Below are 25,982 nucleotides of genomic sequence, written 5' to 3'. Positions count from 1 at the left end.
GAACACACTTTTCTCTAGCACATTTCTGGCACCTTTCTGGGAATATTCAGAGCCTAGTGACCAAACAAACATGAATAAAAGTGAATTTTCTCTCTTAAAAAGTTACAAGTAATGCTGAAGCCATATGTCGGAGACTGTGATGCTTTCATTACTGGCACAGGCCAAGTTAGCTCTTTATAATTTAAAACACAACAAGGGAAAAAAAAAGGCATGAAAAGTTCAGAGTGCAAATATTCTTTGGTTTACTCGTTACAACAAAAGGACACAGCAAACAGCAAAAACACTGGCAATTAAATAAACAGCAAATTCTTTATAAGCTTCCTAACAAAAATGCTTCTGGTGTTTGAAATGTATTAACTTCATGCTTTTAAGTACATTACAGTGTCTGGAAAGTCACATTTTTTTTATCCCCCAGGGGCAAGGCAGGTAGAAGATGAGAGCGGAAAAAGATGGATGAAAATAAGAGGGGAAAAAAAGAAGAAACAAAATTTATCCAACATTCCATATTTTCCATTAGTTAAATAGTATATAGCACAATACAACTAATTGCTGTTTCTAGTTTCATTGTACACAAAGCAAATTGGCTTAGAATTTATTTTCAGCAGATCAAGCTTTCTGAATTCACATCATCATACACATCAGCCTAGTGTATAAAATATACTGCCTCACACCTTTTCAGAAAGAATTGTGACTTATTAGCAGGATTCTATATATCTTAAGGAATTGCACAGGTAAGTCACTGTGTTTTACCTTACCATAGGTAGAGTTAAAATTACGTACCGCAGGTGGTTTCTAGGGAATACTCTTCCCCAGTTAGGCTATTTTACTGTAGCTTATTCCTCAAATAATCCCCATTTAATCAAAGGAAGCAAGCATCTGTGCAGGTCTATACGGATCTATACTTGGTAGCCTTGCAGACGGGAAGTTTTCACCACTGAGCTGGAGATGAACAAGCCTGTTAAGACTCTACATGACAGCATCACTGATATTATTTGAAACTGAATGCTTCATAAGGGCAACATTAGGAAGCTGTGATCTGTGCAGAGAGCATAAAAGACTATAAATGAATCAAATATATCTATTTTACAAATAAGTCAGAGAAATTATAGAGTGTACCATCACCACGACAGTCTGTTACTGACATTACTGGACTCTGATAGTTTAGAAATAATTCTGTAAATCTATGAAAGATGTGGATTGTCTGACAGCATGTTGTTTTGTTTTGTATATCTATCTTGCAAGACTCTTACTCTACTTGGAGCGTTCTCTTTTATTTTCTTTATCCAGCTGTTTCCATAGGCAAAGCACAGTAAAAAATGTCATGTGCAGTCTTTCTTCCAGATGGACTATGAATAGCAACAGGTAGCTCATAACAAGGAATCAATTTAATAAAGATATTTCAGAAATAATTGGCAAAATGTAAAAAAACATTTTTGCATGCTCCCTTATTCCTTCATAAATCAACAGTGTTTCATCTACAAGTAACGCATAGGCAGTCAACATTAATACAAGTACCTATATGTTCCCCTCATCTAGCATTTTGTTGACACCATCACAAAGCTTCTGCAAATGGAGTTTATAAGGTCCAAAGGGATTGTACAAGGCAGCCAAAAATTCACAATCAGAGAAGTGATCAAACACATTGTTGACGCGTCCATGTGACTTTGCAGTTAGGTGACGCTGAATGATTTCATGCAGTAGCTCTCTACAATCATTTAACAGTTTGGACAAAAAATTCCTGTCAAAGGTATAATCCACCTGATGGAAACTGACCACGGTCTTAGCCAGCTGATGAACTTTCTTCTTGAATTTCTCCATCAACGCTATTTCATCCTGATTAAATTGGTTGTTCCTGTAGAGAATTGCCAATTTGAGGACTATTTTAATGAGGTTTTTGATGATTTTCTCTGCTTCCTTTTTATTTTGGGTATATTCCTTTGTCACTCTATAGAGCTCATCTAAAACATCACTGCTTGTATCATCGATCAAAGTAGTTGCTATTGATTTGGACACCATTTTTCCAAGGATCTTCTTCTGGGCCTGAATGGCCAGACTTTTGGAGTTGAAGACATCTGTGGCCACTGGGGGGGAGAAAAAAAAGTATGCAGTCAATACTATGTAACAGACGTACTAGTGACAGTAAGTTGAGGAATAGTTCCATGTCTATCCATTCATATTAGTCTTACTAACTGCCACAAAAATAATGCAAACTTACGGATGCAGTTGGAGAAAACCCCATCTTTTCAATCACTAAAAATGTTGTCTCTAGGTTTACATTCTTTTATACTGTTTTACTTTTGAGAAAATCCAAACCCAAGATAGAACTTGCTCAAAAATGGTTTAAAAATAAACCTGCCCTATTTGATCAGATGAGTTGTAAGTCTGATCTGATTCTCATATTCATAATGAATTCTGAAACCATGACTATCCCAATCTCATTACAATTACCACTGCTACTTACTTAAAGATAGTAATTCAGTGAATCAACCATTGTAAAACTTTTTCGTGCTTAGCATGACATGATCAGTGATCTCAGATCCCACACATCTATTATATTTATATATATATTTTATACATATATATAGCTATATATAAACAAATACAATATAAACACAAAAATCCCTTATCAGCAAGCAATACTGAGATTCTCTGAATGCAGTCTGAAGCAGCTAATTTGCAGAAGGAAAGCAAGTATAGATTTAGCAATTCTATGTCCTATACTTAATGCAGAAATAGACAAAAATAAACAGTCTAGGGTTTGCCATTAACATTTGCTAGCATAACCTCATAAAGAAATCCTTCTGCGACCAACAAAGTATATCCTAGAGCAGATTTCCACCTCCAAAACTATGCTTGCTTGCACCGATATACCTAATGACTGGTTTGTAATTTCTTCAAATACTTAAAAGACCCCAAATGCTCTTTCAGAAACTTGTTTTGTGAAATGTTACAGCTCATGTTCTGTTGCCAGTGACAACTACACCACATTGCCTTTGCAGCACCTTCTCCAGTAAGGCACATGTGAATTCATATTGAACCGTCAGGGAGATGGCTGCCTTCATGCTGTAGCTTTCCTGGAGTCTCAGACAGGCTGAAGGAAAGCTTCATCTGTTTACATTTACTTCACATATGGAAGGTTTGCTTTGCCAACACAGGGCCTGGAAATGTGGGGGTTTGTGGCTTCCTCCCCCCCACCCCACCCCACTTTTAATGAAAACATAAACCCTGCAGATGCCAAACAGTAAGTCCCTGAATTTGGAAAAGGTTTCCTCTTAACTGTTTGTATTTGGGCAGCTAGGTGTGTTCAGACACAGGGTGCCTCTAGAGTTCCAGCAGTAAGAAGGAACCTGTCCTTCAGGACATGAGACGCAAATCCGTATTTTTTCTTCAACTCTACCTTTAAGAAACTTGGTAACAATCTCTATTTCGGTCATCTCAGAAACTTTTAAGCAGGTTTTGTTTCCTAAGCCTTTTAGTACATACCTGTATTTTGTTTTGAAGCATTAAGTATTTGAGTGCATTTTTTAGAACCTTCACTACATGAGGACACTCAAAAACCAGAGAACCCATTGTTAACCATCTTGAGCAAAGCACTCGAGATCACAAGACAGACATGTTTCTCAACCACAAAGATACAGGAAGACATTAAAGATGTTAAGCAGTCAATCTGAACTGAAAATATTTGATTCACTTTTTGTGGTTTTTAATGTAAAACTGCAATTGTTGCTATTAAAAAAAACCTAATTGAAGTATTTCAAAGGGTGGTCAAATACTAGAACTCAACAGCCAATGCTTTACAAAGATCTACAGATGAATGATAGCTTTTTTCCCTCCAAAACAACAATATTGATTGTTCTTTCATAACTTTTATTTCTTTAAAGCCTTCCAATTTAGTAATTGCTCATGATGTCTTCTTTCTGACAGTCGACAAAGATATACAGATGTTTGTACTAAGAATTCGCTGTTTCAAAGTTTCTTCCATAAATTTGCAGAGAAAAAACCCCCACAATACAATATATATGTATTTTAAAATGTTCTTTCCCAGGGTGCTGTAGGTAGTCTTATAAAATGCTACCTATATCACACAGAATGCTCCATGGTAATTGAGCAGAAATCCCTACAACCTGCCTCCAGCGAGTCACACAAACAGTCAGGTATGATTCTAAGAATTTACCTGCAAAGCATCAATTTCAAGAAACTGAAAACATGGCAGTTTTCAAAAAAATGTACAGTTTTTCCAACGAAAACCCCATTACATTACATAATTTAACATTTGACAAAGTAGAGCTCGACATGTAATTACCATTGCTAAGCAAAACACAAATTGCTCACTTACATGAGGTGTTAAACTCTTTATGCCATTTCTCTAAAAACTGTCCAAGTTTTGCGACCACCCTGCACAGCGTATTTTCCATCTACTTTGCAATACACCAGAAGTCAGTTTCATTTTCCCTGTGGTATTACATGGGTTCTAATTTAATTGCTACATACAAAACTTTCAGACTTCAGTATTTCATGTCAGTCAATCCAAAAAGGAACTTGCAAACTCTATTTTATAATCAGAATTTTTCCTCATTACCAATAGCAGAAAGACCTAAAGTGTATTTCACAGTCAATTGCTTAAATAAAACTGAATTTAAGCAGTAAGATTACGGAGCTCCTTCAGACCAAACATACATACTTCCTTAAGAAACAGTAAAATTATTACTTACTTGTTCATCAAATGGAAGTGCAATTGTTAATGCTGACAGCAGAAAGAGAGACAAAATATCGGAGGTGAAGACTGGCCTGGGGCTTATTTATTCTGCTAAATCCAGCACACACTTTATCATGGGCTTTGAAATGCTGTCAGAAGCTATCACAGAGCGAACATGGGTTTTTCGTCCTCACTGTACCAGCAGCTCTTCTCAGCTACCTTTCTCTCCTGCCCGTGGTGCTTCATTTTGCTTTGGCACCTCAGAACGCAAAAATACATCGCGGTGGTTTCACTTCCTTGAAAAGAGAGCTGAAAGGAAATTGCACTGCTGAGCAAGCAGTGCAACACCAATAGCCGTTATTACTAACTGACAACTGGTACAATTAGCAGAAAGGGAGGGAGAAGAAAGGTCCTGTGACTCGAAAGGGCAGGGGACGTGTCAAAAAGAGGTTAAACATTAACCTGGTATCTGCAAATGCAGATACTCGCGTGCGGGTCACAGGGTGCTGGTGAGGGGCGGCCACGGGCTGCACGCATCAGCAGCGCCCCATTCCCAACCTGAGGATGGCCGAGCATCCCCTTTCAAACCTCTGACTACAGATTTCAGATGCGAGTACCTAAAAATAAGCCATATTTACATAAAAATAATCCACATTTAGACAACTACTTAAAGCAGCCTCATTTTGTCAGGGCTGATTGTATGTAGTCACATTTTAAGAGTGATTACAGTAGCGAGCCAGGATATATAAATCTCTGACCACACCTATTGTATGGACAGGTCCCATCCTTGCACTTTAAACTGAAATAGTGCCATTTCTCTGGTGGCTTGCAGCACACCCAGAATTTGGGCATGTAATCCCACTAATTTTAAGCATCTCAGTTTTTCCTCATGACTGCTCTTTATAGCTCCTACGTCTTTCCTGTGCAGTTTTACACGTCACTTTTGTAAAGCATATCATCAAAAAATACCCCTGTGAAATCAGTGGAATGTCATTTTCTGTACAATCTATACAAATAAACATGATTATGTTCAGTAGAGCCACACCTCCACAGACGAGAGCAGTCCAAAGGGAAAGGCTCTGAGAGGAAATCTGGCCTCCATCGCTTCGAAATTCAGAGGATCTTAGGGATTAATGGGCACATCTGCAAAGTCTTCTTATTTACGATTTAGAGGAGCAAACACGTTGCTAGAGACTGCCTCCTGTGAAAGCTGGGAGCTTATTAATTATGAAACTTCTTGATTTTTGCAACCAACAGTATATGTGTTTAACATTAGTATTTTGTGTGTCAAAGTCAATAAATATTGGACATGTAGCATTCTGGATGTATTTTCCCCAAAATATTTTACCTTATAGATGTTTTCCTTAAAACTGTGGTGGAATTATAAACTTTCAGTGAAAATTTAGAATTGTGGGTTAATAAGGTCTCAGGAGACTGGTATAAAAGTACAAGCAAGCTACTACTTATGGCTGCAGTGCTGACTTTTCCCTGATGTGGAAGCTAGTACACCTCTCTCTGTACTGTGGCAAATGCCTATTACCAAACACCCTATTTCTGAACTCTATTTAAACTAAAAAAAAAAAAAAAAAAAAAAAAAACCAAACCCAAAAAAACAAACACCCCAAAAACTCCAATGCAGCATTTGGAAAAAAAAAAAAAAAAAAAAAAAAAAAGTTGAATCAGACAATTTCACTGCCTTAAATCAAGGCAGAATGTTTTTTCCACAAGATAAGTGATATTGAACCTACCATTGAATGTTGAGTTGAGTGTATTCAATCTCATGTACATTGACAATGAATACTTGAGTCACTGAGTATTTTTAAGCTTTGTTGTAATAAAGAAGGACCATAAAAAAAGGATCCAGTAAAAACTTCCAGTGAACCATGTTAAATTCCATGAGCAAGTCAAGAGTTGAGCATGCTGACATGAGTTGCATTTCTAGTGTACATACTCAGTATGTTGATACAACAGTCCCAGCAGAAGAGAAAATGTGACTGTAAAGCCATTAATAACAATGCTGCTGTGTGAGACCCAGTTCTCATTTTAGTGATTGGCATACCACGCGCTAGTACCTGGTGAGTGCAAGGTCCAAAAATAACAGGGGGTTTGGGGCAAGGCATGAAGAACACTTACACAGGATTAGGAGGCAAGAGACAGCATGGACTGGGTGCTTCAGGCAGCATTTCAAAGACTGTATCACATAGCTTTGAGAAATGTGGCAACCGATTTCCTGCCAGGCATCCTGTGTGGACGAGTGTGTTTGCCTCTCTACAGACTGTGGGCGAGAGCTACAGCTAAAAGCCCGTGCATGCCATATGAATTACATGTTCAGTCAGACTCCCAGAGTGAAAGAGCATCATTTCCCTGGAGGGAGGCAAAATGAAATCAAGCAGGACTGACAGCACTACACTCTCCAAGTGTATGTGACCATGAGTCATGCACCTCCAAAATCATGAGATCGCCTAGATATCAAGGGATAAAAGAATTACTGAATTTTTTACTTTTTCTTGTGCTTTCTGCTTTCTAGGTCTTTACAGGGCTACCCTTGTTTTCAGGAATGATAAAGGCCAGAAACATTAAAAAAAAATACATGCACTGAGGCATATAAGCATATGACTTCATATATAAACACATGACTTCAGTAAGGTAAAGCTCCAATGGTGATAAACAGCAAGAGGTAGCATCAGTGAACGAACAAGTCCTGAAGTACAGAACAGCCAGAAATAGAGTCATAAACCTGTTACCAGGGCTGTAACAATTTTCACAATGTACTTATTATGTGACGATAAGATTAAAAAATGAGTGGTAGGACACAGACTATGAATTCTTCAGATATGAATAAGGTAAGCTCATTTTTCTAGCAGCCACCATGATTTATAGCTTCTTAATAACCACCAGAGCGAGTGAGTCATGGTTTCAAAGAACATTTTTTGGTGGTGTGATTTTTTTTAAAATTTTTTTTTTTTTTTTTTTTAAAACAGAAGCGTCAGTATTTTGATTCTTATCTAAGTGCTTCAAAGTTTCCTGGGTGAAAGGTGTGTAACAAACTTTTTAAGAGCACTGATAAAGTCCTTGCAATGTACAAATCCTTCCAAAGACGCAGCAGTCCCCAGATGGTCACTTCAGCATATTGGCCTGTCTCTGTGTTTGCAAGTGTTTGTTCACTTGTTGGCTTTTCAAAAGCTGATGAAAACTGAAGCTTGTACCAGACATGCAAGATCAGCATGCTTGTACCAGACAGTGCTCTGACAGCTTTCACTCTTCAACCTCAGACACTGGGACTGCAACTTCTAAGCTGGCTGATGGCAGGGGTGAGAAGACGCCAGGGCAGCCACAGAGTTTATGAGAAAAGGACTGCAACAGGGCAGATAGCTTGGGCAAGCACCATCAGGCAGTGGAAAACCCAGAGGGCAAACAGCTAAGTGCAGAAGGAGAAAAAAAAACCCAGACAAAACAAGGGCCCTATACAGTTCTTATTTCTTCCATATATCTCTCTACTTTTTTGATTCAGGTACACAAGGTCCTTATTTGAAAAGCAAATATTTTATCTGGCACTTTGTTTTTAAAAAGGCAGATTTATATATGAATAGCAATTTTAACTAGAAAACAGTTTAAATTAAAATTTTCAACGCATACAAAGCATTCGTTCATAAAGGTAAGTAACCTTTGCCTACAGTTCTCTTAATAGGTACAGTAAATTGTACTAAATTCTCACTCACCATAACTTTTATAAACTGAGCATACTATGAGAATGTTAGTCAGCAATGTGTACTAATTTTAACATTCACACTGGAAGACTTTTAAAAGAAAAAAATACGCCATCTGAAGCCAAGCCTAATGCATGGCAAACTGCATGAGCAGGCTTACTGGATTTGGAAGTCAGCTCTGCAGCTGCAAGTAATTCTGAAGCAAGAGTTAATCAAGCAATTTTGAAAGAAAATCTGGCTAATGAAGCATTTTTTGAAACATACAGTATGTCTAATCTGCATACTCATGCTGAAAGTAAGCATACATTCAGCAGCAGCAACACAGGAAAGAGAAAAGCTACAAAAACACCATTGAGAACACCTTTTTTTATTCAATAAAGTGCCAAAGAAGTCATTGTCAATAGATTTGCAGAATGCATACAATATTGTTATATGCTTCCTGATTTTTCTATTTAATTCTAGCCTTAGTGTATTAATATGTCCAAAATTTGACCACCAGCAAAAGACAACCCACATTCTAGCTGCAAACCCCAAAACAGACCATGAAAAAACAGAAAACAAAATACTTTTTTGATCAAGAGGTGAGAAGAATTGCCAAAAAAAGTACCTGGAAGTTAAGGCTGAGTAGCATGGCAAGGAAAGATGCTATTTCCAACAAGAATGTATGTGCAGAGTTTTGCAGTCCCATGAGAGCAGTCTGTGCCAACAAGTTATTCTGGTTTTACATGCCTGTGCTTCCCACAGCCACCCTGTGCATCACATGATACGTATACTGTAGCTGATTTAGAAGTTTTAAAAGCCTTTTTAAAAGCCCTTTTTCCTAGAGCCTCTGTGTGTATTTTAATTAACAGTGCAGCTTTAATAAGGAAAAAAAATTCAGATTAACTTCTGATGACTGCTCTTAGAGAAGCATATTTTAAAATAAGTTGGATATTAAACAGAGAAAATGACAGTTGCACAGAGTAGGGTCATGAACTTAGTCTGGTATTTCACTCCTTTGCCACCATTTGTTTTCCTTGCTGGAATGTAACAACAGGTGTTGTGGTATTAAATATGCAGCCTGTATATTTCAGCTGTTGGCCATTTCAGGCCTACATCAAGTTCCTCTCTGTCTATCAGGTGTCCATGCACACTCAACAGTAATACTGCACAAATCGTTTCATAGGAAATAAAGTGTATCTTAGGTCACTCCCTTTGATCAAGCAAATGCCATGCAGGTACTGTATTTTTTTGTCCAGCCTTAGAAACCAGTACCAAACTGCAGCAAGGCAAAGTGCCAAGCTCCCTAACCCAGGTGGCACTTCCAGTAAAATAATCTGGCTGTTACAATTGAATGTTTTACCAAAAGTTAAAGTTTAGAAAGAGGTATCTAATTGGTCTTACAACCATCCGGGCAAAAGGAGCGTCTTCTCACAAGAAAACGCTAGCCATAGGCACCAGGACCTAGAGTATAACAGAAGAGCTTCTGGCTTGAATGCAGAAGGAAAAACACTGAGACCAGTATCCCTGGGGAACTCTGAATCAATTGGAGAGACTTAAATTTTACTGGGGTCGGGGTGTGGGGTGGGGGTTAAGAAGAAGTTTAAGATACACGTGGCAAAAATACAATGAACTGGAAGGTCAAGACAAGATGGCAACCTGGCACAAGAGGCCAGGAACTCAACCATACGGACAAAGTAGCAACCTGTCTGTCAAAATGCAAGGGGCACATATTTTGAATGGCATGCAAAGAAAGCCACAGCAGATGCTTCAGAGAGTTCAAATGACAGAAAGGTTTGAAAGTGATCTTACAATGACTTTGAAAGTAGCTAATAATGTCTTTCCAGTTCTCATTCTCTGTTCTTCTCAATGTTGATCTGTATGCCACCCTGTCTGTTCTTTGCAGACAGAACAGGAATCCTTAGGCATCTCTCTTTCACTGTAACAGTGAAAGAAGGCCGGATTGCTAGCTTGCACTTTGTTTATATATATTACCCCTGTATTTTCCACTGGTTGCCCTGAGAAACTAAATGACACCTGCCCCCCACTCACATAATTTGATTGCTGTTTTCTCCTTTCCAAAGAAACTTCTGAAGCATTGAAGATTGCCACAGCTACAGGCCAGACACAGAAAAAAACAGTAGTGATTCCCAGGGCACTCAACTCTTGGGCATCTCGTTAGTATATTCTTTTTTCAATATAAACATTGAAATGCAGATCATAAAACACAGGAATATATGCCATCTAAAAATTTTACTTATCAGATCCTCGCTGTTCATTAGGTCTGGGACACTAGTGATACACTTCATCTCTTTTGCAGTTTTTAATTTTTCACTACCTGTTTTCCTGTTTTATAGCATAAAGGATAAGTTTTCTGGCATTAAATGAAAGGCTGTACATAGAATATATGCTTTGTCTGCTCTTCCACACAAATCAATCATTCATGGTACCTGCGATTATGGACTACTACACTTGGTGGCTGTAGTGGTCTTTTTCCCTTGTCCCTGCTAACACGCATTTCCCTTACTTTCCTTTCCCACGAGAAACAAATAAACCAACACCTCAGTTTTAATTTTTTCTCCCAATATTTAGTAGTCACGGCCTGTTCCCTCTGTATCCAGACTGCAACTACCAGGACTTTCATCTAAACTTCCAGCCATGAAACCAATGGTTGAGAATATTTTCTCTCCTTCATTCCCTTACTCCCTTGCTGTCAGTTACAGAACAGGCTCCCCAAGACACAAACGCACCATCTATCTTTTGGAGGTTTTCCTTTGACTTCTGTTTCCACTTGGTTCGCTTTATTCCTGGCATCTCCAATTAAAAACCAATGCTCAAAACAGCTGAAAAAGTATGCAAAGTATTTCTATACATAAACACTTACTGGGAGGGGGGGGAGCAAAACACACCTTTAAAATCTTTGACTTAACAACACTTAAACTCTCAAGCTTAAATTGTGACTGTCAAAACACAGGTCCACCTCCCCACAAATCTTAAGAGTTTGGTTTTGCTTTCATTAATGTCATTAAATCCTAGTAGAATATAAAGCATAAGAGTAAAATTGTGTCTTCAATACTGTTAGCAACTTGTTCTGTAAAATTAAATCTTCTGGTTAAACATCATGTGTGTGACAGTGTAATTTTCTTTTATGTCAGGAAAAAGTATTATTCGGATACAGAACTTTGATACCTAGTAAAGCACCAGCAATCCTATTTATTTTTAAATGTTGCAAATATATTTACTGACTAAAACGAGACAGTCTCCAGAGATCCCTTTCAGCCTCAACTGTCCTGTAATTCTGTAAAACCTGCATGTGTTTTGTATTTCACTCCTTGGAGCAAGGCATAGGGAATAGAGTGCACTGTTTTTTACAGCTGTTAACTACTGTAGAATTTAAGTGTCCCACTTCTTTACTTTGCACTGCCATCAAACGGTATTTTTAAGTAGGTGACAAACAGCACTGATCAGCTATGAAGGGATATCCACCTCCAGGAAAGGTTGTTGTAGCTTGAGATTTTCAGGATTATTACCCAAATAGTAAGAAGGAAGGAATGCGAATTTCAACCTGGAGAAGGAAAGGCCCGAAGTGGTCAAAATAAACACCATCAATCTAAATTTCAAATTAGATTACATTTTTGCATGAAATAAAAACATCAATGGTTTCTCTTCCCCTCACTGTGATACTGCTATCCTCTCCTCCCATACTGCATGGTATTACATAACAAGCCACAACAAACTGATCAACATCTAAATCCACCATAATTTACATCTCTTTCAATTGATTAGAATACCAACTGCTTGTTGCAAAGAAGGGTCAGTTTAAACATATATTCAGGACAGTGATGTCTTGCGTCACAGACTTCTAAATCTCTAATCTCCAGCATTGAGGACAAGGCTGTGAGCTTGGTGAAGACATTTTATCACAGATTTAGACACCAGAGCTGAACTTTATTCTTACCTCTTCCTGAAGTATCCACCATTTCTGTTCATAGCTGCTCAAATTCACAATTCATTGTTTCAAGTTCTTTGTTAGTTTCTGAAGTAAAGTCCAAGTCACTATTTCTCAGTGAATATTTTAAACATAAATGTTTTTAAGTGAACAGAAACATTAATTCATTTTCTCTATTGCAAGTAGGAAAAAATAGCCCTTGGAATCAGTAACCGAAATATTCACCAGTATCGTTTACTTGCTTTTGTTAATATTAAACCAAAATTTTCTTCCTCCTGTAAACAAAACCTATCTTTGTAGAACAGTTTGGTGAAGCAGACATGGTAAAAGCAAAAACAAATCTTATGAATGCTTTTAAGTTTTGAAACCATGGAATTTCTGCATTTTTCAAAGTCAAAGTTTCCTACACACCTCGATGAAGGTAATTAAGTGGAAGCTTGTCTGTGCATGCACTGATTCAGTGGTTTATTAATTCCTACATGAAATGAAATGTAAACATTTTGGAATCACAACTTGAGGATATCACATTCTTAAAGGTCCACTGAAATCACAGGTCAGCTACCAATGCCTTAGAGAAACCCGCAAACACTGACCTTCATAGATACGTAAAACACATCTCAGAGTAAGTCCCTGGATTTCAAATTACAAACCTTTCACAGATAAACACTCTGAAATAAATGAAATGCTAACTCCCACTTTACTGCAATTTATTCTCATTACTGTAAACTGCCAGCAGGAACAAGACTCTCTGCAGACACCCCAACATTTGTATATTGTAAGTCAAACTGAAATGTAGGTTTCCCCTATTACCATGCAAAACAGACTCTTTGATCTTTCATTGCTAATCTGTATAGTTATAAATATCAATACTGAATTCAGCAAAAGGTAGGGAAAAATAAATTAGTTTATACAGTGCGTATTCAGTCCTCTACATTGCTTCTGCTGAAACAGATATGTGGTGAAGATTTTGGATCCCAAGTTCCCCAGACCGAAGCTACCATGCCATGCAGAGGCACAGGCTCTCCATTTCTCATTGCTAGCCAGTCAAGCACTATAACTCAACCACAAAACAGATTGTGACAGGGAATCAGCCAATGAAACTGAAATTCACACCCCAACCCAGGCAGGGAATCTTATGAAGAAAACCAAAATGTATCAGAAAACATCCCAAAAGGATGAATACAGAATGAAACTCTCACAAGGTCAGGTTTCCCAGTGTCTCTCCTCGCCCAAAACAAGACTCTACCCAACTGACAGCAGATTTAAGGCTTGTGCTTTTGGTGACATGGTTAAAAGCACCAAGCTGCTGGCAGTCACTAATCCCACCGTATCCTGTTCAGTAGTCATGATGGAGGTGCATACACAAAAGAAAAAGTGTACACCTACCATTAAAAAACACAAGTAACTCAGCAAATCTACTGATTCAGACAGAGAAAAAATGAAAATCTGTGACTTCCAGATTTCCCACAGTACAAAAAAAACGTTAATGTCAATGTGTATAAGACTAACATTCATATTGGTGCTATTGATTAATGCAGGAACAGTCAGTCTAGGCACTCAAATTTCTACAAAGTCACGTACAGCAACTGTTACTAACAGTACTACTACTATGGGATACTACTGGATCTATGAAGTTATCTACCCAATAAGCAAACATGAAAAATTAATCCTTAAACATGAAAAAAAGGGACATTTTAGCTTTAAAGACATTATGAAATAGATGAAATTATTTTTAGCCCACTACTTCTTCTATTGAGTGTGAAGTACGGAAAAAGAAAAACGGAAGTTGTTTCATAAAGTAGCATAAAAATCAGTAGCTCTTTCACACCTCTTTATGAAATGTTCTCCTCTTATCAAATTCTGTAATTTAATTGTAACAAAAAAAATCCGTCCAGAAGGTTGAAATAAACACCTGCAGAATAAAGCAAATTAAAACTATATATTATCCAAATGTGTTTATAGAGACTCTACATGCCTGAGGAGAGAGGGGGGAGGGGAAGCAATTTGCTTCTCAAAAAGCAGTATTTAAGAACCCTTATAAAACTGTCATATTTAACAGAAGATTTGACCAAATGATAAATCATTACTGATGACAGGGATGACTGAATAAAAATTACAAATTACAATTAGTATTTGATTGTTACATTTTCCTAATGTTATCCCTGGCACATGTATTACAATATACTCATTATTCTCAGAGGCCATTCATTTAGCCTGTTTCTATACTTGGAAATAATACTAATATGGAACACAGCCTTCCCAAGTGTAGGTGCAAGGCCCTTCCCTTGCCCAGATACTTCTTTTGATTCTCCAGAGATTCAGTGACCTTTGCCCCCTGATCTCTAACCTCTGTCTCATTTATGACAGCACAGAGTTTACAAATTCCCAAAGAAAATAATCTGATGGTCCTAAGTACTATAACTTAGGAAATGGAGTCAACAACAGGTAAATGGAAGGAAGACAGAGAAACTAAGTCTCCAGTACAACATCAATTCTGTAGAATGGAAAAGACTGGTAGAATTTGAAAACAAAGTATTATCTTCCCATATGTGGAGTAATGTGTCCAGGTTTGGGCTCCCAGTATCTCTCCAAAACAGGAGCTGACAAACTGAAGCAAGTCCAGCAGACAGCCACCAAGATGGTTAGGGAGCTGCAGCATGATACAGAGGACAGGCTGAGAGCACTAGGTTTGCTCAACCTGGAGACTACTAGCAGACCTAACTGATATAGCTAACTTGTTACCGAATAGTTACAGAGAAGATAGAGCCACACTCTCTTTGAGGATACACAGCAAAAGAACAAGGGGCAACTGACACAAGCAGCAGCAAGGGGAATTCTCAGTAGGAATGACCACTTTCATAGCAAAGGCGGTAAAATATTGGAATATATTGCTAGAGATGTTGTGGGAAAACCACTCTTGAAGACACTACAACTTGAGTGGAAAAAGCCTAAGTAACCTCATCCAACTTTGGATCTGGATCCAACTTTAAAGCTAGCTCTGCCTTGAGTGCAAGATTGTGCCTGATGACCTCCCTACAGCCTCAGCTAATCTATGATTCTCTCCATCAACCAGATAGCTCAAGGGACTGTATCTTATTTGAAATTGAACACGTGAGTCTTGCAGTTTGTTATGGATTAAAAGATTTGATTGCATAAGTATAATTATATTAATGGAATTTTCTCAAAGCAATCTAGCATTCAACCCAACAATTGCAGCTAAATGATTAACCTGTTAAGAGTTTCAGTGATTCTCTTAAGTAACCTAGCAGCTACAGCTAGTGCTTATCCCATGGCCTCTGCTCAAATTACCACCTAGCTTCCTCATCTGCTCCAACTGTACAACGAAAAGATTGCTAAATACATGGGGTACAAAGTGTTCTGCAGAACACAACTACTCCATAGAGACTTCCAATCGTGGTATACAACAAAAAACACTAGTTCAACCCATTAAATTCTGAGCCTGTAGATGAAGCAATGAGGGGGGGCACCTAATTTACTCACAGATTATTGTAAAGGTTACCCTAACTTGGCCAGGAAATTAAAACCAACCATTCTTTTGATTTTTAAGGGGAGAGATGCAGAGCTGCTTCCAGAGTCTTACAGTTTAATAGCCTTAAGTCAATGCTCTTACAGAGAGATTCAAGTGCCCACATCTAGATGGAGCTGCAGCAGCTGTACTACAAACCACAGCAGTTGTATTCCTGTCCTCAAGGCCCTTTATCAGTTTCCCGTATCTTGTTTCATTAAATGCACAATCCTCCAAACTACATTAAAAAAATCTAGCAGTTCTGACTTGCCGGTGTACCGTAGTCTTGTTTCCTCCAAATTTCCCATTGCTCCTTCTTCATTAAGGTGTTAGCATGTTACTTTTCCTTCTGCCCCCAGTATTTGCACCTCTTGCAATGCCTTCCCCATGCATATGTGATATAGTATTACAGTGTCCGGTTAGTAATAATTCTTGCTAATTTCTCATAAGCTTACTTCCTTTTTTCCTTCTTTCCTGTACTAAAGTGATATATATTGCTTTTATCTTCTCCTATTAAACTTGAATTCTAATAATCTATAGAAGGGATTACACAAAATGTCAAACTGTTAAGCATTGCTCTGATTTATAGAGCTGCATACATGATGTGTATGACCTTAGTAATCTTCTAATTCTTTTTATCAGCAGTGGGCAAGTTATCTGTGGAATAAAACAAAATACTCAAATTGACTAATCTAGATCTCCGACACATCCACCGGGGCCAGATTCTTCCTGCTCCTGAACTGAACTTTTCAGACTACTCTCAACAAAAGGCCCCTGTTTCACTGGCCTTAATGTTTTATCGAGATTGTTGTTTTGACAAGGGAGGGTAGGCAAAGAGCAGGTGAAACAAAGGAAGGCCACATTTTTTAGTCTTTGGGGTGAGAGCAGAAGGTGGGTCTAGTAAGTGGAGGTGAGTGCTGATCGTCTGGATAATGCTCCACTTGCAATTTGGATCTCCTCATTCACTGTTATAAAAGCATAAAGGGTTCTAACAGATGCTAATTTTGGAGACAGTGGGATGGAGAATCTTACATTACAGACTCCCATCAATGTTTTGGAAGGAATAAGTGGCCTGTAGGAGCACAGGAGCAGACTTTTTCTTATCTAAATGAACACAGTTCTACCCTGGAAAACTTTCACACAATGAAAGGTGACTGCAAAACGTCAGAACAAATCCATGACTACTTACAGGAGGGAGTACTGACTTCTCAAAACAGTGAGTGCTCTGTGATTTTATAACCTGTGTGCCTCTGTTCTGAGCTCTAGAAGGAACAAAACAGGTGAGCTCATTTCTCAGTAATCTCATTTAGATTAAAAAATGCTAATTGTATCTAAAAAAACTCTGAGCACTTGTAGGAATGCAGAGATCTCTCTCTCCCATGAAATGTGGTACTTCAAGTATGATAACGGGGCAATGCAGGCTCTCACTACTTCCAAGTTTGTAAACCAATATCCACTGTTTCATAGGCTATGTACTACATTCACTCTGATATGTTATTATTTTACTTTTCCTTTGAGACATTAGATTTCTCTCCTGTTGTTTTCTAAATATACAACATAAAACCTGTAGAATGAAGCTGTAGTTTTCTGAAGCTTTATATAAATTACTATTTCCTTCTACTGAAGAAATACTATGTAAGGAATCCATTAACACCACAATAATTTTAACCAGTATTGACATGTGTTTAAAAAGGTATGTTCATGATACATATTTTTAATATGACAGCATTAAGAACATTCCTTCAGGTCTCAGAAAGGAATTAAGTCAAATAACAGCCTGAAACCACTTGGTACCTTCCTTGGTCTTGGTACATGACATGCCACCATGCAACACCAGATTGAAATTATGCCATGGAGTTAAATGCTATAGTCATCTTCTTGACTTTACCATGCTCTTTGTTTCATCCAGGGCAAAAGTAACTACAAGAAAATGTGCCAGGGTTATTTATATCATGACAGTTGTTGGAATCTGTAAATGCAATACAGATTGATCCCATACACACACAAACACACACACAAACACATATTTACCACAGCACTGTGGTATACGGATGAATACAAAGATTGTTCTAATGTTACTAAGCAGCATGATGGGAGAAAAAACAAACTGTTTCACGTTACCATTCTAATACAGACCATGCAGAGATCAAAGGCAGAGGCTGAAAAGCCTAGATACACTGCTGCATACCCCATATCCAGCAATTAGTACAAAATACAGTGAAGAAATGAATGTCTTCTAGAAATGCCGTTTTACTCCCAGTTCCTGCTAAAAAAATTAAGATTTGACTTGAGGTCAAAGACTCTATCTTTATTCTATTAATTATAAAAAAAGAAAATCTTCAGGAGTTTGCCATTCAAAATTGACCTTGATTTGGGGTTTCACTGTAACAACGGGTATAGTTCATTTTTACAGTAGTAAAAGCTATGGTCTTTGATCTTGTTATGCAGATTTAAAAAAAATAATCCATATTAACCCATTAAATCTACTTTTATAGAAATCCCAATGTTCTCCAAATACAGCGATTCAGTTGTATAAAGTAGCTGGAAGTGAAGTATTGCTCACTTCAGCATCAGATCATTGTCAGAACACACATGATGTTTGATGCTATTACTATGCTCTCAACCCTCCTCTTCATTCAGGCTGATCTTCCAACACACAAGAGTCACACCTGGAAGTTGCAACTGAATTTCACAGCTCCTTATATATCACTTCGCTAGCTCCAGGCCAGTGATGCTTCCCTGGCTACCTGAGCATCTCTGCTTTAAGAAAAATAGAAAAATTCTGCCTTTGCTTACAAACAACTTTAAAACAATATTTTCCTCTAGCTTTCTCCTCCTTTCACTTTTTAGCATGTAGCAGTTCAACCACTATGCTTTCATTGCCAGCTTTGGCCTTGAAATTTACAGAATCTGGTAAAATAACTATTTTATAACTGTCCAAGTCTACCCTCTACCCCTTCCATAATCAGTCACAGACTTTTACCCACTAATGCTCTGGCTGGACCTCCTAAATTTGGGGTAAATCAGAATTCCTCTTTTAGAGTGACATTCAGTCGTGCAACTAAAAGAAAAAAATCAACCACCCCCACTTTGGTAAATCACTTAAAAGATTACATATGCTCAGTGTCAAAAGCCTGAGCCCTAAATTCAGTTTGGATTTGTGAAGCGTTGATTTTCTTTATGCAAAAAGCAGTTTCTTGATGAAATAGAGACAGTTAGTTGAAAGACTACCTCTTTTATGCCACACACACTGGACGACTACAAATCCACAGATATTTGATTGTGGTTTTCAGTATTTTGATTGGTGATCTTTCATGCTATGTTCAGTCAGACCAGGTAAAATAGTGTAAAAGCTGCAGTTCCACATATTCACCTGTTAATCCCAGTCTTCATTCGCATACACACTCATTCCCCTTTTCTCATGCATCTTCTAAATTATTCCTTTACAGATGGGAGTATATTGCCAAGAATACATTTACAGAATGACTGAAAAATCTCAGTGACATCTGTACCTCATCTTCCCACAATGGCTACTGGTTTTATTTTCCAGTCTAACCTATTAAAATCACAGGCCAGCAAACCCCAAATATTTTCCCAGCTAAAAATAACTAAGCAAAAAGCTACCCTTTCTTTCCCGTTTCAGCCACCTGCTCCAAATGCTTTTTTCAGCATGGAGATCCTGGCACCTCAAATTGTTTCAAAAGAAATTCACAGAGATGCAAAAATATTTTCAGAGGACTTTAAGAATCTGAGTCATCTAGGAAGGTAAGAGGTTTCTTTAAACAAGTAAATTTACATTTCAACTGTGGCCAACTTAGTAAAATCATCTGGAACTTCCTGTACGAAACCAGAGGATCTTTCATGCTATGGCATGCATGCTGATCTCTCCTGCCCTAAAACTGAGGAAGAATGCTTACATTGCCATACTCTTATTCACATATTATCTTTTTCAAACAGTTTATATAGAGAAATATTATTTTTTGTTCAGTTCTGCTTTTCAATAAAACTGTCTTACAGAATCTTCTTGGGGAAAAAAAAAAAAAAAAAAAAAAAAGAAAAGCTGCCTTTTAGTTCATCTGCTCATTTGATGAGAAGAAAAAAAAAAATAAAAAAACCCCGACATTGTTGTAATTCTTATCAAAACACAGACTATTGTGCTTTGTTACCAACCAGGTTCTATCAGCATTATTAGCATTAAGTTTGAATCAGTCCAAGCTGACTTTTCTGCAAATCAACAAAATACTCTTTTATGCAAGTAAGCAGATAGAGGTCCCTGGTAATGTTATTCTTCAAGCGGGGGAAGCTGTACAGAGTGTGAGGGGAAAACTATCTGAAATATTCTTAAAATTTCTTGTTTTCGACAAATACAAAATGCTTAGGTTGCCTTACTGCTTGCGTATCTGCTGGGTTTTTTAAATTATTTTTCTGAGCCATACTGGACCTCTGTAAGTCTGACTCTCCCTGTGGACTATTTGGAACCACGAAACATCAATTCTTTTCTAAGAAATCCAGCGTATAACCCCACCACTGCCCTGTTCCTTCTTCTGTATAAATGCTCTTTTGTATATAGGCACTTTCAGGAAATTGCCCTCCTCCTCCCCCACTTGCTCCCTACTGTCCTACTCTGGCTTGCACCCCCTCCCAATCAACACTAGGGAATAATTGTATTTTTGTTGGAGCACTTCCAGCTCCTCCACACGTTCCACTCTAGAAGCAGTAAATGAAACCCTGTAGCTTTGGCACACTCCTCTAAGCTTTAACACACGCACACGCGTGCATCCACCACGCTCATTCGGACAGGGAAGTAAGCGGCATCACGCTTATTCCCAAAATAACGACCTTTCACTTCTCTCTCATGCAACTTCCTCTTTTGCTGAAAAATACAGTGCTTCCAAATAAGAGAAAAAAAAAAAAATCTTCCTCTTTCGATATTCTGCTACCAGTCTTTTGAAACACCCCTTCTTCCACTTATCAGTATTCCACCTGTGAGTAAATTACCATTGTGGAGACAGACAGATATCCCTGGGCGCCAACATTTCCAGCATTTCACATCCAGCGACATCAGCAGGACTTGGGGTGGTTTTGCCAAGGCATTTTCCCCTCCCCTCTGAACACCCAAGAGCCAAAGTGAGCTGAAACTTTCCCCTGTGCTCACAAAACCGTCACTGGCAGAGGCAGCCTCTGCCTCCCCTCTCCTGTCAAAAGAATTAAAAACCGTACCTTCCTTGGGTTCGTCAGCCTCCGAACTCATGGTGTCAGCTCAAGGCACTGGGGACCAGATTACAGCTGACGTGCACACTGAGAAGCAGGCGCAAGACAACTTCTCCAAAAAAAAAAAAAAAAAAAAAAAAAAAAAAGAGAGAGAGAGAAAGAGAGAGGGTTGGGATTTTAAGGGGAAAAGTCTATGAATTCAGCAAATCACAACTAAGCTACTTGAAAAGGATCCCGCCCCTTTCTCAGCTGCACACCAGCGACTGTCTGGAAAACCAGCACCTTCACAGAAACCCTCATTTTACTCGCCAGCAGTCGCCGTTTAGGCATTTTATTCTCCCCAGTCTGTAGGAAGGGTGGAGTTTTCACTTGTTGCAGCTTGCCAACATGGTATGAGAAAGCAAGCATGGGAGACCAAAAAAGCCCTGAGCACGGAGCAGTGTCTGACTGTGGTAACTGACAATCAGATTGGGGCTCTCTTAACTTGCAGGAAAAACTAATTTAAATCAATTATTTTTTAAGCCTAAATTGTACATTTCAACACTGGTTACTATCTGAAATTAGTTCTGTAGTCCCCATAATTAGACTGACTAATACAGGATGACTAAATACATGCTTAAAGGATGAGAAGCAACAGCTTTCTTTCAGGTAGTTTAAACTAATTATTTTTTCTTACACTGACACTCAGTGCATGGTGCTGTCTACACTGAAAGGAGTAATTCACCTTTCCTTCTTGGAAAAACTGATTTCTTTGTCCTACAGGCCCCGCTGCATTCTAGAAAACATCGTTATTTTTAACTATTTCATGACACTGTTGTACAGCACAGCAAGAGAACAGAGGTCTTTTGCAGCCATCCCCCAACTCGCCATGCATCATACATGCCTTTGGAGCAAAATCAGGGGGAATTAGTTGGAAGCCTATTTTCCAATTGGCACAGCCTCCAGTAAAATCATTGTCAAAAGGAACCATCTTTTCCTACTTACTCATTTAATATATTTTTAGCACAGCAAACAGGACAAAACCTCAGTGGAAACGTGACTGCTCAGACAAAAGGAGAGTTGTGATCTCTCTGGAGAAGTCCTGATGGGGCTGCCAGCTCCGACATGCAACCGAACTCCCACCTACCTCCCCCTCACAGGGTTAAATGTGTGCACCTGAAGGGTTGTCAGGGTCTTCCTGGAAAAAACACTATTGACAGCTATTAACAGTTAGCAAGCATGTTACTGGAGTCAAGTAGAAATAAGCGTTTTTCAAGATGAAGTTAGAAAGAGCCAAAGCTGTCACCCACACAAAATTGGGGCACATAGGAAAAAAAAAAAAAAAATAAGCATTTCAGATTGTAACATTCATCTGTATTCATTAAAGCTTATAGGAAGACTGTAAGTAGGTAGGATGGTCTCATAAGTAAAAGGTACAGAGTCAGGAAGGGTGGTATGAATTCTTCAGTCATGACAAAGTTCCTTTGGGGACTGGGGTAAAGAACACTTCAGAATGTGAGCAACTTTTGTCCTATTTTGAGTGATTTTATTCATGAAAAGGACTGTCCTTTGCCATGTACTTCTCCCATGCCTAAAAGACAAGTGTCATTTTAGTTAAAGGCTTTTGGTGACACTGGCAATTTTTCGTTTTTCAATACGCCCAACTCCACGGGTCCCTTGACAGGGACATTCCTCGATAAGCTAGCTCTCTTCTACAGGCCTCATTGTCTCCCGCGGTGTGGAAAACACAGCAGCTGCATCCTTCAAAGCATAAAGAATGAAAGCAAATATTGCCCTAAGTGGAATCACAGAAGACAAAGTACTTACAACACTGGACCAGCTAAAGAACCCACATTTTCAAGATTAAAAAAAAAAAATAAAAAAAAAAATTAAAAGTTTTACAAAATTACTGGTTTGGGCTAATTATTGTTTAGTAGATTGAAACCACTCAGTGCCCCCCCTGCCCCAGAACAGAAGAGGAACAGGAAGAAACATAGTGTTAGTCAAGATGGAACTGCAATAGCCTTTGGGGTCCTTTAATCAAAGGGAGTGTTGGTAGATGGGTAAAACAGCCAGAATATTAGGCAGTATCGAAAGCCCTGTGTGAACAGATTTACACAATAGATGGATGCCTTTTGTTATTTTAGATGACAGATGGACACAGAGATAAAGAGCCTTGTGGTTAAATGTCAGCAAGTTCTGCAAATTAAGATTTCTCAAATCTCTCAGAAACATCAGACCTCTCTGGACAGATAACAAAAACCCAATGATTTTGGTTTGTTTCTTCCCTACAGAGTCAAGATTACATCTCCTCATTCAGCCCTGTTCCTCCTGCATACAGTGTCTCAATTCAGACTCCACAAATGGTTTTTTTATGTTTTGTTTTGGTTGTCATGCTTCTTAAAAACACATGTACTGGCTGAAAAGACCCCAGCCAGACTGAAAAGTGTTTAGGTAGATAATTTTCTGATCTTAGGTTAAGCAGCAACTTGTAATGGCATTCAATCATGAGGACATTATCACCTTCTTCAGAGTATGCACCCAATGAACTCCAATAATTTTACTTAGAAGGCCAGTAAAAGTAATGGAATAAGGCAGGTAAAAATTAAAGAGAGTTTGTGGAAAACACTGGAACCCAGGTAAGGGATGACACTACCTCACCTGCAGGAAATAATGACAAAACCTCTAAAAATAGAATCAGTAGATACAGCTAAATTTCATAGGGCAGATTCTCTTAGGGAAAAGAAGAGTAACTTCCTAAAATGAAGGGCTTAAAACCAACCATACATTTGGAAAGGCAAGGCCAGAATTCACAGAGGAAAATTGATCTTTTTTGTGGCACACAAAAAAAAATGGGTTTACATACTAACTTTCAGTGGCTAAAAGTCTAAAAGACACAACGATGGGTAAGACAAGAGGGTACAGTGAAGTATGGTCCTTTATACGCTTCTCTGCTCAAACAAAAAGCTTCTGGTTTTACTTTACCAAAAACTTAGTTGGTTTTGGTTTGGTTTGGTTTTTAGCTCATAATTTGCAAAGTATCCTCATTTCTGCTAACACCAAGGCAGGGTTACCACAGAAAGAACAGGCTATAGCCAGGCCTTGGCTTACTGCAGCAATATGTAGGGCATTGTGAAAGGTTGGTTAGCTGTGTCAGCATATCCCCAGCCCAGCTTAAAACCTTGCTCATGTTTTGTGTCTCAATGCACACTGAGACAGCTCTGTTTACAGGAGCATTTTCTTAATAGATACACAGGTGGCAAATCCTATTACATCTTCTATAAATATTTAAAATAAATAATAAAAATCATAGTAGGCCCAAAATGGTGCTAAAATTACTGCCAAGAAGATTCTGAAGCTCAGTGCTGAAATGTCAAAAAAGACTGTAATGTTTTGGTTCACAAAAAAAAAAAAAAAAAAAAAAAAAAGGAAACAGCACTACTACATGAAAAGTATCAGGAAGAAGCTTTCAAGAGGAGGCAGCTGCCATGGAAGCAAGAATAGAGCTCCTACTGAAAAAAAAAAAACAAACAACACCCACCCACCCCCCTCCCCGCCCCCCCCCGAAACCCAACCCTGCACAACCCTAGAACAGTTCTAGAGAAGGAAGTGGTAATGTAACATTTCAGACATTACATATTCATGGCTTTTAAAAAAAAAAATAAAAAATCTCCATGTGTGGTTAACGTAATGGAAGTTGTCTGGTGATAACTTCTGGTCTTCCAGAAAGTCCCATTCAATGGATTGCAAACCTTTAAATAATAAAAATAAGGTCCATGCCCAACTTCAACTCCTTGCTACAGACAATGGCCACCAATCATTTTATGTTTCTAAGTCAACTGCATGTCTTTTGCTGGTAAGTGTAACTGCACTGAGTTACCTGAAGCCACATGACAGAATGTTTCCTCTGATGACAGCTGAGGAAATCTGGGTTTCCCACCCTACTCCCAACTGTGAGACAAAATAAAGAGGTGTGCAAGTACCTTGAAAGATCATAATACACATAACTGCAGGTATGGTTTCTTCACACTACACCAGTAGCCATGCTGTAGAGGTTTTCTTTCCCATGAATAGCAAAGCTGCAGAATGTTGTGTGGATCGATAGGAAAGTAAAAGTGTTGCACTACACTGTCCCATGTAAGACTGTATAGTTAAACAAAGTACTAGCTTCCACAGTACTACTACAAACAAAGCTTTTCAACCAGCTGTTTCATGGAGTAAACTCAAAGTTACCATACTTAAATGTAAACCTAGGGATTATGTAAACTTTGCCATTTAGCAATCACGCAGTAATATAAGGAAAGCTTATGCAATCTCTCTTCTGTAAGCCCAACAAGTTGTACCTATTTCTGATACAAGAGGTTTGGCCTGATGAATTTTTTAACTTCTGACATTCTTCAATGGGTGTGCATTACAGGCACATAATATAAGTTTTCACACAAGACAGGGAGAACATTGGATACTGTCCTGAAGCACTCACATGTATTATTTCTTCATATGTTATCATTTGCAAAATGTAATGAGAAATGATGTGATACACCCATCACCATAAACGCATTTCAACAATTCTCAAATATTTGAGTTTTTCTCAAACTAATGTTCTGAAAGGGAACAAGATGTAAGATTGTTATACTTCAATCCAAGATCTCCCAAGCAGAAATAAGTGCAGCAGGTCTGGTCTGCGCACATTATGGAATCTCCAAACATGTTGCCCTATCAGAAGGGCAACAAGATATTTATAGAGTAGAAGGACAACAAGATGTTTATACAGTATCTCAGAATAAAGGTACAAGATAATAGTTCATGGAAAAAAGAGAATGAACTGTTAAATTCAAAAGCCTGGAAGCCACACTGAGATAACATTAGGAAATTAACTGTAGCTACTTCTTCTCCAAGTGGTGCCTTGTTAACTTGCAGGTTTTACCAGAAAGATCT

The 25,982-nt window shown here is 38.3% G+C and overlaps 1 protein-coding gene across 6 annotated transcripts in view; it reads right to left on the bottom strand.

Annotated features, from left to right (window-relative positions):
- Positions 1–231: 231 nt before the first annotated feature.
- The window catches only part of TNFAIP8 (TNF alpha induced protein 8), a 63,060-nt gene continuing 37,309 nt past the window's right edge, over positions 232–25,982 (bottom strand). The window contains exons 2-3 of one of the 6 annotated variants that reach the window (XM_049796286.1): positions 21,078–21,177; positions 232–2,081 (exon numbers count right to left, since the gene is read on the bottom strand). In XM_049796286.1, the coding sequence (XP_049652243.1) occupies positions 1,516–2,081; positions 21,078–21,108 (597 nt within the window). In that variant the 5' untranslated portion in view covers positions 21,109–21,177 and the 3' untranslated portion in view covers positions 232–1,515. Of the gene's footprint in view, positions 2,082–4,712; positions 5,067–9,010; positions 9,029–12,340; positions 12,923–21,077; positions 21,356–25,982 lie in introns of those variants that run through there. The other 5 variants (XM_049796285.1, XM_049796287.1, XM_049796290.1 and 2 more) reach the window with 5 other exon arrangements.

Source organism: Accipiter gentilis, chromosome Z (assembly GCF_929443795.1).
Source record: "Accipiter gentilis chromosome Z, bAccGen1.1, whole genome shotgun sequence".
In the NCBI taxonomy this organism is placed as follows: Eukaryota; Metazoa; Chordata; class Aves; order Accipitriformes; family Accipitridae; genus Astur; species Astur gentilis.
Note: the sequence above shows the minus strand (reverse complement) of the source record. Positions and strands in the feature narration are given on the sequence as shown.